We start from the raw sequence: 11771 nt of genomic DNA on the forward strand, positions 1-11771 counted from the left end.
ATCTAGTTTAAACACACACACGTCATCAAAAACATCCTCCTGAGGAGCGAGGAATTCTATATATTTACCAATAACACCACGTATGGGGTTTATGTTTATTTGTAAACGTTTATCGTTGGAACAAACCTTTTTCTGAAGTGTGATTACTCTTCTTTTACAGATTCTATTAGGAATATTTGTATTGTATTTCCCAAGAGTTAATATCTGTTGATGTATCCTTAAACTTAAACTGTATTTTATTGTCATATTACATTTTTACATATATATGAAATTTGTCCTCTGCATTTAACCCATCCTTAATTATTAAGGAGCAGTGGGCTGCTGTGAAATCACCCAGGGCTCAAGGACACTTTGACATGCAACTAATGGGGAGAGCGGGGATTGAACCTGGTACCTTCTGGTTACGGGACAACCACCTCATCCCCATGAGCTACAGCTCCCCACTTTGAATTTACATTCTCATTCTCTGTTGTTTGCTTTTGTCATTCAAACCCTTTTGGGAAAGTATTATATTGTCATTATTGTTATAGTTTTTGATTTGTTTGATGAACTATCATTTTAACTAGTAGTTTTTACCTTTTGGACATTTTCTGATACTTTAGCGCTTTCCATAGTTGCATGTTTTTTTGCCCTGTATGGGAGTATCAGACATTGCTCTGCTCTGATTGGTCCAGTTTGAGAGTAGATGGACTTGCATTATGACCATCTGAGTGATGAATGTGTTGGTATCTATGGATATTGCTTGTTCTGCTTTGTGATGATTGAGTTGACAATACCTGCAAATATCTCACAGGCATCGGAACATTGCTCTTGTTAAATTAGTGCAAAGATCTTTTGCCGGACCATTGCAAATGCACAACACATATGTTGTTGCAGGAGGGAAGACACACGCACACGTACACACGCGCACAGCACACACACACGCACACACACGCACGCACCCATTCACTAATACACACTCTTATCTAACCTTGTTCGCTAGTGTGAAATCCAGGGATTGTGGCGGGGTTCAGAGTTCTTAGAACACCAGCAACACACAGTGAGTCTGCCAGAGGAACCACAGAGTGTGTGAGACACACACACACACACACACACACACGTACAGAAACCTACACGCACCATGGCAGCGCTGTCAGTGAGTCAGTATGTGAGTCACACTCCGGCTATGCTGCCTCTCGATTTTATAACAGCTGCCAGCACGGCACTGTATTTAATATTCCAAACAACTGTACTGTAGGAGTCTGTGGCACACATGCATGTATATTAACATCAGCATTACTGTCTCTCACACACGCACAGGCACACACACACATTATATTTTCTTTGGGAAAGTACGCCAGCACAAATATGATTTTCGAGTTCTGTTCTGGTGTCGGCTGTAGCTCATGGGGAGAGTGGTCATCCCGCAACCACAAGGCACCTGGTTCGATCCACGCTCTTCCCATAGCATGTTGCAGTGTCCAAGACACTGAACCCCCAGTTGCCCCCTGGGCCCACTGCATCCTTAATAACTAAGGATGGGTCAAATACAGAGATCACTGTGGGATCAATAAAGGATATATTATTACAAACACTCACTTTCATGCCTTTTCTCCTTCATTCAAACACACACACACACACACACACATTGATGCATGCCCATCACTGGGGAAGACTGCAGTTGAGTCAGAGTCAGAGGGGGAGAAGAGGGAATCCTTACCTCTTCGTGAGCCAGATCGGATGGGAGAGCCAATCATAGGATTCTGCAGCACAGATACTGACTCCATTAGGGTTGGCCTATGAATCATCCCCCTATACAATCACACAACAGACTGCAGCTGTAGGTGGAGTAAAATATGGAGTGGTGTGTACTTGAAATGTCACGTCAAGACATGTCTCTATGCCTATGTCAGTTTCTGAGGTGGAATATCGAATCCCTGTGAGAGAAAGTAGACACAAACAATGGCTCCTACTAGCACTGATATGGTTGGTTTTGACTTGAATATGGATACGGACCACTTGCATGTACTGCTAGACTCAACCAGGCTCAGTCAGTCCACATGTGTTTGCATAAAACTGCACTCTCATGAAGGTGGAGGCCGAAATGATTCCGTCAAGTTTAAAATGCTTAAATTACATATCTGGATATTTTAGTCTCGCAGTTCGAAGCTCTCTTTTGTGGCTTTCAAAATGCAATCAGTCTGCTTCTCTCGAGAGTTAACTGATAACAGGTGACACACACACACACACACGCACGCACACACGTGCATACACACACACACACACACACACACACACACACGCACACACACACACGCACACACACGCACACACACGCATACACTATTCCAATGCAGCTACCTACAGGTTGAAAAGAACACAATGTCTCCATAGCTTCATTTCCCTGAAAAAAGAGCCTATGTAAGAAATGCTTTACACATCGCCCTCTGGTGGTGAGTCTGGGGAAGTGAATAACCTAAATAACTGGCACAGCGATTCAAAGGGTTTTTCAATCCCACGGGGAACAAAAAAAACATTGGTTTATTTGCTTGTTTCTTTTATTGGAGGGACTCCACTTGCCAATAGTTGCATTTATTGGTAGTTTTGGAAGTCATCTGCAGAACCGTATTTGAAGAAACTAGCAATTTAGTTTAATGTTCAGAGAAATATTTGTGGCAAACGAGAGGGCTTTTAGCAATTTAGGATCAGTGGCTTGAGGTTCAAGGGAAAGGTGCTGCATATGAAAGCAGCTGAACGAGACGATTGCAGTGGTTGCCGTGTGCTGTGGGTGTTGGAGTTGATGGGAGTGGCATGACGCTGAGGGGCAATGAGTCACAGTCAATGATAAGGACCTGGGGTTATGACTGACCTTTCTCAACTGGCCCTCTTCCTGCCTGCACTCCTCCTTCTTTCTCTTCACATCTGGTCCGTTGCATGGGTATCCTTGTTTGTTTCCTACCCTTGTTTTCTTTTTACAGTCAATGACTCATAACTACCTCTTGCCTCCTTGGCACCTTTGACTCTTGGCTAACACGCAGATTGGTCTAACTTCTAGCCTCACATGAAGATGTCTTTTCTTTCAGAGCCTTTTCACTCGCCTGTCACCGTCCATTCTTCTGCTCTGTGATCAGGGAGTGGAGCCTTTAGGTTTATGTGGAATTGGAAAAGCTCTCTGACTCACACAAACACACTTTATAGGTGATGACTCATTGCAACACAGGCCATTCAGATCCACAGTACACCAAAGTAAAACTGGTACGCGAGTGTGTCAGTGTGACTGTGTTTGCATAAACATTAACCTTTATATGCATTAAGGTGGTGTTGCACAGAGGGCTGATGACACACCACCTACACAGCTATTATCTCAGGCAACGAGATAATCAGTGCTGCTGGAAGGGAGGTTTTGGTCACCCTCATTTGTGTTGAATCAAACGTCTTTTTGTTGCTTGCATGACCGCTCCATGAATTCTGTTTGTGCAGGTGTGTAAATGTGCGTATGTTGTTTCTTTACAAACATATAATACGTGTGCATTTATATGTACAAGTCCAAGGGCAGAAACATGTTCAGTATTCAGGCAGAATAATAAATGTGTTGAGTGACTCATGAAAAACAGACATAGGAGCCATCAGCCTCCACTGTGGCAGACAACACATACTGTGCCCCCCCCCACACACACAGAATGGTGCAAAATGCCCCAGCTTCATTTGTACAACTTTTGTATTTCTGTGGAAAAGATGACTCACTTTCAACTGCGGTCGTCATGTAACTACTGTCACTTAGGCTGATTCACACAATTTCTAAAATAACAATCAAACTCTCTTCTGCCATTTCTATGCAAAGTGACTGAGGGTACACAATGTACTTATTATAGAATGGTAATTCACTAGAATAACACATACACATACACGTGGCTTTTTCTTTTTTATTCATAAAGATGACTAACATGGTGCAATAAAATGCAATGGTAGTTACAGTACAATATGAATGTAGTGTTTCAGAATGTTTTATATAAAAATATATAAGACATATAATCATTGGCTGAAATGTCAGAGACAAATATTAGTAAAGGACAACATGTTCTCTTACAAAGCATCACACAGCTACAACAGTCGTGCACTACAATACTGCTCAGACCACCCGAGTGGTGAATTTGGCAATGACACAGTAATATACCTTTAGTTATCATTTTTTGTTCCATAATGACACACAAAATGAGACCAACATTAATGTTCATCATCTGTGTCCTCCTCTTCCTCTTGGTCTTCCTCCTCCTCTGATTCATCTTCATCCTCTTCGTCGTCCTCTTCCTCCCCCTCTCTTCTTGTCTGCCGACTGGAGGCTCTTTGTTGCTGTGACAACAAATAAACAGTCACTATGCACTTAAAACCACTTAGCAGGTAGACATTAAGCCCAATTGGTACTTCCGGTTTTCTCCCAATTGTTTCACTCGGGAAATTCCAGGTACGTGTGTGAACACGCACCAATATGCACCAAATCCCTCAAGTTATATGTTTCTATATTTGTATAGTAACACTATATGAACATAAATATGTCTTGTGTTGAAGGACTGCCAAGTTCACTTTCTGTGTTTGTTGTTTAGCAGAGATTGCAGATTCCCACAGATAAAAATAAAACCTAATCATGGCCGCAAAGTATGATCTCGAGATGTGGCGCAAGATGCATTTGAGGCCCATTCTGATGTCGTGCAAACTGCAATCTGCCCGTGCAAGTTGCAATCTTGACATCTCTAGATACAAGATACGACATCTGAACACACCCTACGGGACAGAAAGACAACGAATCTTAAAGAATGCCAAATGATGAAGACTAGCTCTCCAGACATTTTTCAAGGCAATCCTATTGAAGTCACAAGTTAATGCAGTGCCCCGGTTGAGATGCTGGGTACACTGTGAACGTAGGAGGAAATGCATGATGTTACTGGCATGCGATGACGTGTGTGGAGATTTAAGCTGATGATGGCCGAGCTAATGCTGCCTATAAACTTTGGCACAACTGATTCCGACATTAGTTATTTGAGCACCAGTGTCAACTATTAAGAGGAAGACTACTTAGTTTGAAAAGGGGATTTTTTAAATTTATTTCGTCATCTCAATGAAACTTATACAACTACTAAATTCATAAGATGAAATACCAATGCCACAACAGAAACCGGGATCTTCTGGGGGAATTTGTATTAAAGCATCTATGCACTGTCTGTATCTTACCTGTAAGGTCCCTGATGTACTCAGGAAGGACCCGGTCCGATCGAGGGAGGTTTTGGAATTAGCTCGCACTATGTCTAAGCGTGACTGGTAGTCAGGGGGGTGCAGCGAGCTCCTGAACACCTGCCAAAGACAGTAGGCGCTACGTTTTTCCAAAGAGAAACAATGCCTACACACACTCATCAGTAACCTTAATGTGTCTCACTGAACACAATGCAACATAACCATGAACAAAAAAATGGCCTTGTCTTCACATTGTTTGTTAAGGGATGTAACGCAATACTTGCAAGTATAAATAAATGTAGTCACAGGAGCAAACACAGACAACTTGAATAGTCATCAACTGGCAATCTTTCTTATACCGCACATCAATTAAGCAGTTCAACAGGTATGGCTCTGATATCACAGCAAACTGCCATTTAAACCACACCAAAAATAAATTCCACAAGAACTCTCAATCAGGATTATCTTCATGCCTGTCACTGGGCCTTTTTCAGATGATTAAATCTCCCATACTTTGTTCTATGAGTCATTGAAAAACAGCCTCGTCTGGGTGAGGAGTTTCACTTCAATATGAATGGAAGGAGATGATTCAGTGCAAAACACACAGATGAGATGGCGAGGGGTGGAGGAAAATAGCTCAAGGGCAACTGCAGGAGGAACCTTGTTTACTGAATCATTGATCCTTTGTTTTCTCACTACAGACTGTGTTTCTTAAAATAGTAATAGCAAACCCTCTCAAACCAAATTGTAAACAGAAGAAAGTAGCGCGCTATGACTCTGAATTGTGAAGAGTTCACCGCAGGTTACTTCAAAGAGGGTGTGGACTATAGAGGATACACGAGCAATGAGTCGTTGAGTAAAAGGCTGCATAAGACCATGCTAGCTTGGACTTGTTAAATATAAACACCAGGTTAATAAAGCAGAGGGTGTACATAAAGCTCGATCAGCTTTCATCTCTAGTACATGAGCACATTTAAATAGACGTCCTTTTCTGTGTTTGTCTGTGACACATTATGGCAGGCCAATAACTACACCTACATTTGCATCTTCAAATATTTCCTGTGCACAAACACAGTAATGCTGGTCAAGCTGAAGTGGAGAGTCAGCCTACCTCCAGGTCCTCCTCCTCATCCACACTTTGAATGCTCTGGTAGGCCAAGGTATACACCTCCAAGGCCTTGGCATGGAACGACATCTCCACCGTCACAAACTCACCAAAGATTTTCTATCAGGGGAAAGACATGGATAATAATTAAGTACCGAGTAGACTTCAGCACCATTTAAAATAATTAACAATTACATGGGGCCAACAAGACATGAAATAGAGAGAAGAAAAAAAGAATATACTGTATTTCCAACCACTGCAATTGTAGTACTTAATTTAAGGTGGCTCAGCGCAGCAGACCTTGATGTCCCGGATCTTCTGCTTCTCAAACTCGTCGATGGTTTCTTCCAGCTGCTTTGTGGTCCGTGTGGCATCCATGGTTGCTCTCTGGAGCTCACTTTCAGCCTAATGGGAGAAAAATATGAATATACAACATGCTACAAAACAATATCGGACCAACACGAGAGGTTTGGGTTGAAGTTTTTGAGAACAACCATTTATCAAGATAGAAATTCAACAGCACCCCTTTATACTTGTTAATTTACTCATTAAAATAAAACTCATAATTGATACCCAGGCCAATAGCATCCAACAGCAGAGCAGCAGTACCATAAGTTTCACACCTGCCGTTCCAGTCCCACATATGCCACCTATTTGCATAAGCCCTTCAGATACGTACATACTAATGTACTCTTTAAACAGGAAGGGGGAAACAATAGCTTCTGCAATTTTGAGACATGTGTATCATGCATGCATGCAATTTACCACCTTAACTACACACATAGGAAAAACATCTGCAATCTGAGCCGTGTAAAATGAGCTGCTGCTATTACTTTTATTTCCTATAAGTCCTGGTTGTGTATGTGTATAACTGGTGTGACAATGGACACACTCCAGGGAGTTTATACGTTTGTGAGTAAGTTACAAGTAATTTCATGATGTGCTTCACATCTAATAAAGAGTAATGAAAAGAATGAACACATTAAATGATTTCTGTTGATTTGTTACACCTCCATTTGAATGGAATGTGGTTCATCTTGTAGTCATACATTACCAGGAATGAGATGCACAAATACCATGGGACACACCTGAGACTGAAAGCTTGGTCAAGGAAACATCAAAAATATACCAGCCTGCATCAGATGGCTATACTGTAACAAAGATACTTTACAACTTTCTCCAACTTTATTTTCCTGCTGCAATATTAATCCACATCTAGAATTAAGTTATGCTCAATATGTTACATGCAGTATACAGGTGGTTGTTGTCACATTGAAAGTTACTCGTCTGTTTTATATATTAGGACATTTGAGAAACAAGGCAAGGATACAATGATCTGCCTGTCCGAGGGGTTCCGCTGTCTGGTCCGTTCAAGCTGAGCCATCTGTTTGGCTTCTCTGTCTCTGGCACTCTGAGTCGTCTTCAGATCCTCCTGCATGGATGCACGAGCACACAAGGACAAAGTAGTCGTTATGAGAATGAACAATGATAGTCAATTATTTATACATTTGTGTCGGGACATAATCAAACCCATATTTGGTGTAGCCACAGCGTTTCCAGATCGAGACCTCGAGTACACTCTGTGGTGCAGGTTTTTTGTGTTTTCTTTACTCTGATACAGCTGGTAATGTTTTCTTGGCATGCTCACTCTGCCTTTACAATGACCAATCACAATCTCCAAGTGCACTGCATTCTTTAAACTCACACAAAAGTGTATTGTGGGGTTTTGGCACATACTTTAAATTCTGGTAAATCTGCAGTTTCAAAGTGTTTTAACAAAAAGATGACGTGAAAAAGAGGCAACTTTGGATATCACTTTGCAACAGTGGGTGACCAGACAACACAAGGCAACATGACTCATTTTAAAATATATGGCAACATTGTATGAGAGGGGACTCCAAAAAATGTTTTACGCTGAACATTTCTTTTAATCCTAAAACAAAATGCTGAGGGGGAGATGATAACAATGGTGCAAAGAAGTGGGAAGTTCATAATTAAATCAACACTGCCTTCATGTGGCCATGTGGTGGTAATACCACTGACACTAAAATTGCCCCAGAACGAGGTCAATCTTGAAACATGCTATTTAAAAAAAAGCTCCAATAAATGGGATGTAACGGAAACACAAGAAAGGGACACGTTTCTCTTTAAGGACCCATTGTACTTGTGTAACTGGAACATGATTTAAGCTATCTGCGTCATTTGGCTCACTTGGAATCAGTGCAGTGGTCAACATGGCTGTAGCTCACAGAAACACTCACCCTTTTACGCTTCACCACAGCTCCATAGCTTTTTAATGGCTCTATGACTTTGGCTTCAAGTCTTTCCACCTGTAAGGAAAACACGTTTACATCCGGTTTGGTCTTACCCAACACATCTAGACTGTGAGATGACTATACACTTATGAATGAAGAGAAAGCAGTAGTTTTACCTCAGCTTGACGGTAGTCTTGAATCTTGGCCAGGTGGTCAGCAAACTGCTTCATGCCCCTCTTCAGGTGGGGCGTTTCTGTGTCTGCGTACACGCCGATTGCCCGAACCAGGACATCCGACTTGTCTCGTAGTCTGGCTGTTTTACGGACATAGGCAGAAAACAGTTGGCACATCTCTCCGAAATGTTTCTCCACATTGGTGATGTTCTCCTGGATCTTTCTGGTCTGGTTGTCCCTGGAGAGAGTGACGGACGAGATGAACAGCGGCCATCAAATAGGACACAAAAGTTGCACTCGTCTCACATATTTGCTCGGGGAAGAGATTATAACGTGTTTTTACTTGTGTCGGTCCATAACGAAAACATCTTGAGCATGTCTGAGTACTGTGAAACCCATTCATTTCGTAACAGCTGGCGGAAGTTACCGTTATAGACACACATGTCATCTTACAAAAGGTAACTTTTCAAGATTATGAACGGAACTTTGTTTTTGCTGCTTGTGGCTGACAGGGTCAGAGTTATCCTCGTCCACTAGCTTAACAGGTAACTGGTTATATCTGGAATTAATGTAACGTTAAAGCGTGAACGCACAAGCTGACTGAGAGCTAGCTAACGTGTGTATGCTCGTTTTAGTTTTTCCCCACGCAACTCACTGGCGTTAAATGATGAATTATTGTGACGCAGTGTGCCCCTTACCTCGCTCTTGCGTCCGGTGTTCGGCTCATCTTTGCAGAGAGGCAGTACATGCAATGTTGTCAGCGTTCAGGCAGCCTATCTGGACGCAGGTTTAGCGCGAGATAGCAAGCTAACTATGCTGCGTCTCTCCCAAGCTAGAACGCCAGTCTCCCGTTTCCATGGAGTCACCCGGCGTTTCCGCTCGCGCAATGGATTCTGGGAGATTGAGTCATTTATATATCTATCCGTCTTGATACTACACCAGTCCGTCAAAGGACAATATTGACATTTATTTCCATATTCATCAGAGATCTTTTATTCACCGAACTAATTTCTGAGCAGATTATATATAAAAGAATATGATAGTATAGTAATAGGTTAGACAACCCAACAGTGTAAAGCAGTCCAAATCATGCTCTATCCACCTCGACCAAATACTACAAATGCTGCCTATCTTGATGAATCACAACCACAAATAATAATGAAATAAGTATATAAACCTTACACCTATTTACACAGACCATTTTTTTTTCACTTTTGATAATTTCAGTATATATTGCTGATAATACTGGACTGAACATCATTTATAGAACACTTTTATCCAAAGGTCTTCCTACCTCTCATTCACTGACACATGCCAGAGTAATGGCCGAACCATCAGAAGCAATTGGGGTTCAGCATCCTGCTCAATGGCAGCAGGTGCTGGAGAATAAACTACCAACATCGCAACCATTACTGGACAGCCAGCTCTACCTGAGGATACTGAGTTTAACTTCAGTCACAGAATAAACGCAGGTCTTGTACTTGGGATTACATATTTTTATAGTGTGGCATTGCTAGTTAGCATCACCATCACTTCTATTAAGAAATAACCGTGGTCCTGTTGTCCTCCCATAAAGTGTATTGCTCTCCATATATGCATACTGTTTAGAAAGTTCAGATGGTTTCAAGAATAAGAAGGGAAAGATAGTTCCTGATGAGTATTTAAGGTTCAGTCAAAGGCAGAGCAGAACATTCTGAACCTGGTAGTCAAAGTTAGTGCAAGTCTATATCCTCTAGAAGTTTGTTCCAGTTCTGTGGTGTACACACTGACTAAATGCTGCGTCTCCTAGATGCACTTTGGGAACAGTTAGTAGTCCTCTTAATGTGAGAAGTTATATAAAGTAAGATATGTATTTTGTTCATAGGCCATTTAGAGACTGACGGATACAAGTATTTTCATTTAAACTGCAGCAACATTCTGAATGCAGCAATCTAACCTGCTGGAAATGAAAGCATGGATTAGTTTCTTTATGTTTCAGTCTTAAATTATCCTTCCAATGAATGTTCAAGCTAAAAACAAATAATCCTCACAATGACTTCAGGAAACTGTTTTATACGCCTTGTCATAAAGTAAAGTAAAGTAGCAAAAAATAATACATAAACAAAAACAAAGCAGAGAGCAAGAGAAAAAGGTGTTGTCACTATAGCAAAGCAAGAAGTAGTCTTTTGTTTTCAAGCCAAGAAAGCTATAAAATAAATCTGTAATATTGCATCATACCTATGAGAGATATTAAACAAAATATTAAACAAGTAATTGGATAATCTCCATGGTTTCTTTGCTTGGCAAGAACATCCCTGCTGAAAACCCCCCAAATATTACGACTTCTATAATTCCACAAATAGATCAAGGTACATTGCCTACATTGCAACAAAGAGAGACACAAATAGTCCTTTTCAACAACAGCTTGACAGCTTTTGAGCTGGTGCCAAGAGCAGACTTTGGGATCACTGAAATGAATGAAGGCCTCATTGTAATTCCCTCCTCTGTGTTTGGGAATGCATGAATGTCACCAGCTGCCACGTCTGCTCCTCTGTGGAAAATGTCCAAAAACCTTAATTATCACGCTTAATCATCCATGGGATTGAAGCAAGGGAGATCCCACTGTAACAGATTGGCGATGTAAAACACGGTCATTGCATTGAGCTCTGTGCCTGGAATCCCAAGAGGAGCTGATTTATACTCTCTGGTAAAGTTGATGCTGGTATAGATTATTTTTTCTGTTAGATGCTTCTGATTTAACCTTCCTCTACTACGACTAAGGGGTCATTATACAGAGATACCAACACCTTTCTGCGTGATGATATCCTACATGAGTTGTGTAAAGTCAAGTAAGCACCCTTAGTTTTATGCTGAGTATAAAATGGTGTAATGAATTTCCTGGAAAATGATTCAGGCTGTGTGAGTTTTGATTAAAATACATCAAGAAAAATGTACATGGTCAACTTTATTGTAATTCAAGACTATACATGTACACGGCAGAATAATGTTTACTCCGCTCATTATGACACATAATAACATGGAGGGGAGGGGGTT

At 41.2% G+C, this 11771-nt stretch overlaps 1 protein-coding gene across 3 annotated transcripts; it reads right to left on the minus strand.

Annotated features, from left to right (window-relative positions):
• Nucleotides 1-3886: 3886 nt before the first annotated feature.
• cibar1 (CBY1 interacting BAR domain containing 1) lies at nt 3887-9626 on the minus strand. Of its 3 annotated transcripts, none has more exons than XM_034545173.1 (9): nt 9437-9626; nt 8742-8976; nt 8572-8640; nt 7641-7742; nt 7399-7404; nt 6611-6715; nt 6317-6430; nt 5206-5325; nt 3908-4329 (listed from the first exon to the last, which is right to left on the minus strand). In XM_034545173.1, exons 1-9 carry the CDS (start codon nt 9484-9486, stop codon nt 4204-4206), a joined length of 927 nt encoding a protein of 308 aa, XP_034401064.1. In that variant the 5' UTR covers nt 9487-9626; the 3' UTR covers nt 3908-4203. The 3 variants fall into 3 exon arrangements, with proteins under 3 accessions (XP_034401066.1, XP_034401064.1, XP_034401065.1); XM_034545174.1 differs by lacking the exon at nt 9437-9626 and adding an exon at nt 9082-9114; XM_034545175.1 differs by lacking the exon at nt 5206-5325 and having other exon boundaries at nt 3887-4329.
• Nucleotides 9627-11771: the final 2145 nt, after the last annotated feature.

This window comes from Cyclopterus lumpus, chromosome 11 (assembly GCF_009769545.1).
Source record: "Cyclopterus lumpus isolate fCycLum1 chromosome 11, fCycLum1.pri, whole genome shotgun sequence".
In the NCBI taxonomy this organism is placed as follows: domain Eukaryota; kingdom Metazoa; phylum Chordata; class Actinopteri; order Perciformes; family Cyclopteridae; genus Cyclopterus; species Cyclopterus lumpus.

Bases quoted from the DNA above. Each gene is read 5' to 3' on its own strand.
- cibar1 (XM_034545173.1), bottom strand. From the start codon at position 9,486: ATGTACTGCCTCTCTGCAAAGATGAGCCGAACACCGGACGCAAGAGCG. The intron at 8,977-9,436 runs GTAAGGGGCACA...CACTCTCTCCAG, and splicing joins ACACCGGACGCAAGAGCGAG to GGACAACCAGACCAGAAAGA. The intron at 5,326-6,316 runs GTAGGCTGACTC...TGTCTTTGGCAG, and splicing joins ATGAGGAGGAGGACCTGGAG to GTGTTCAGGAGCTCGCTGCA.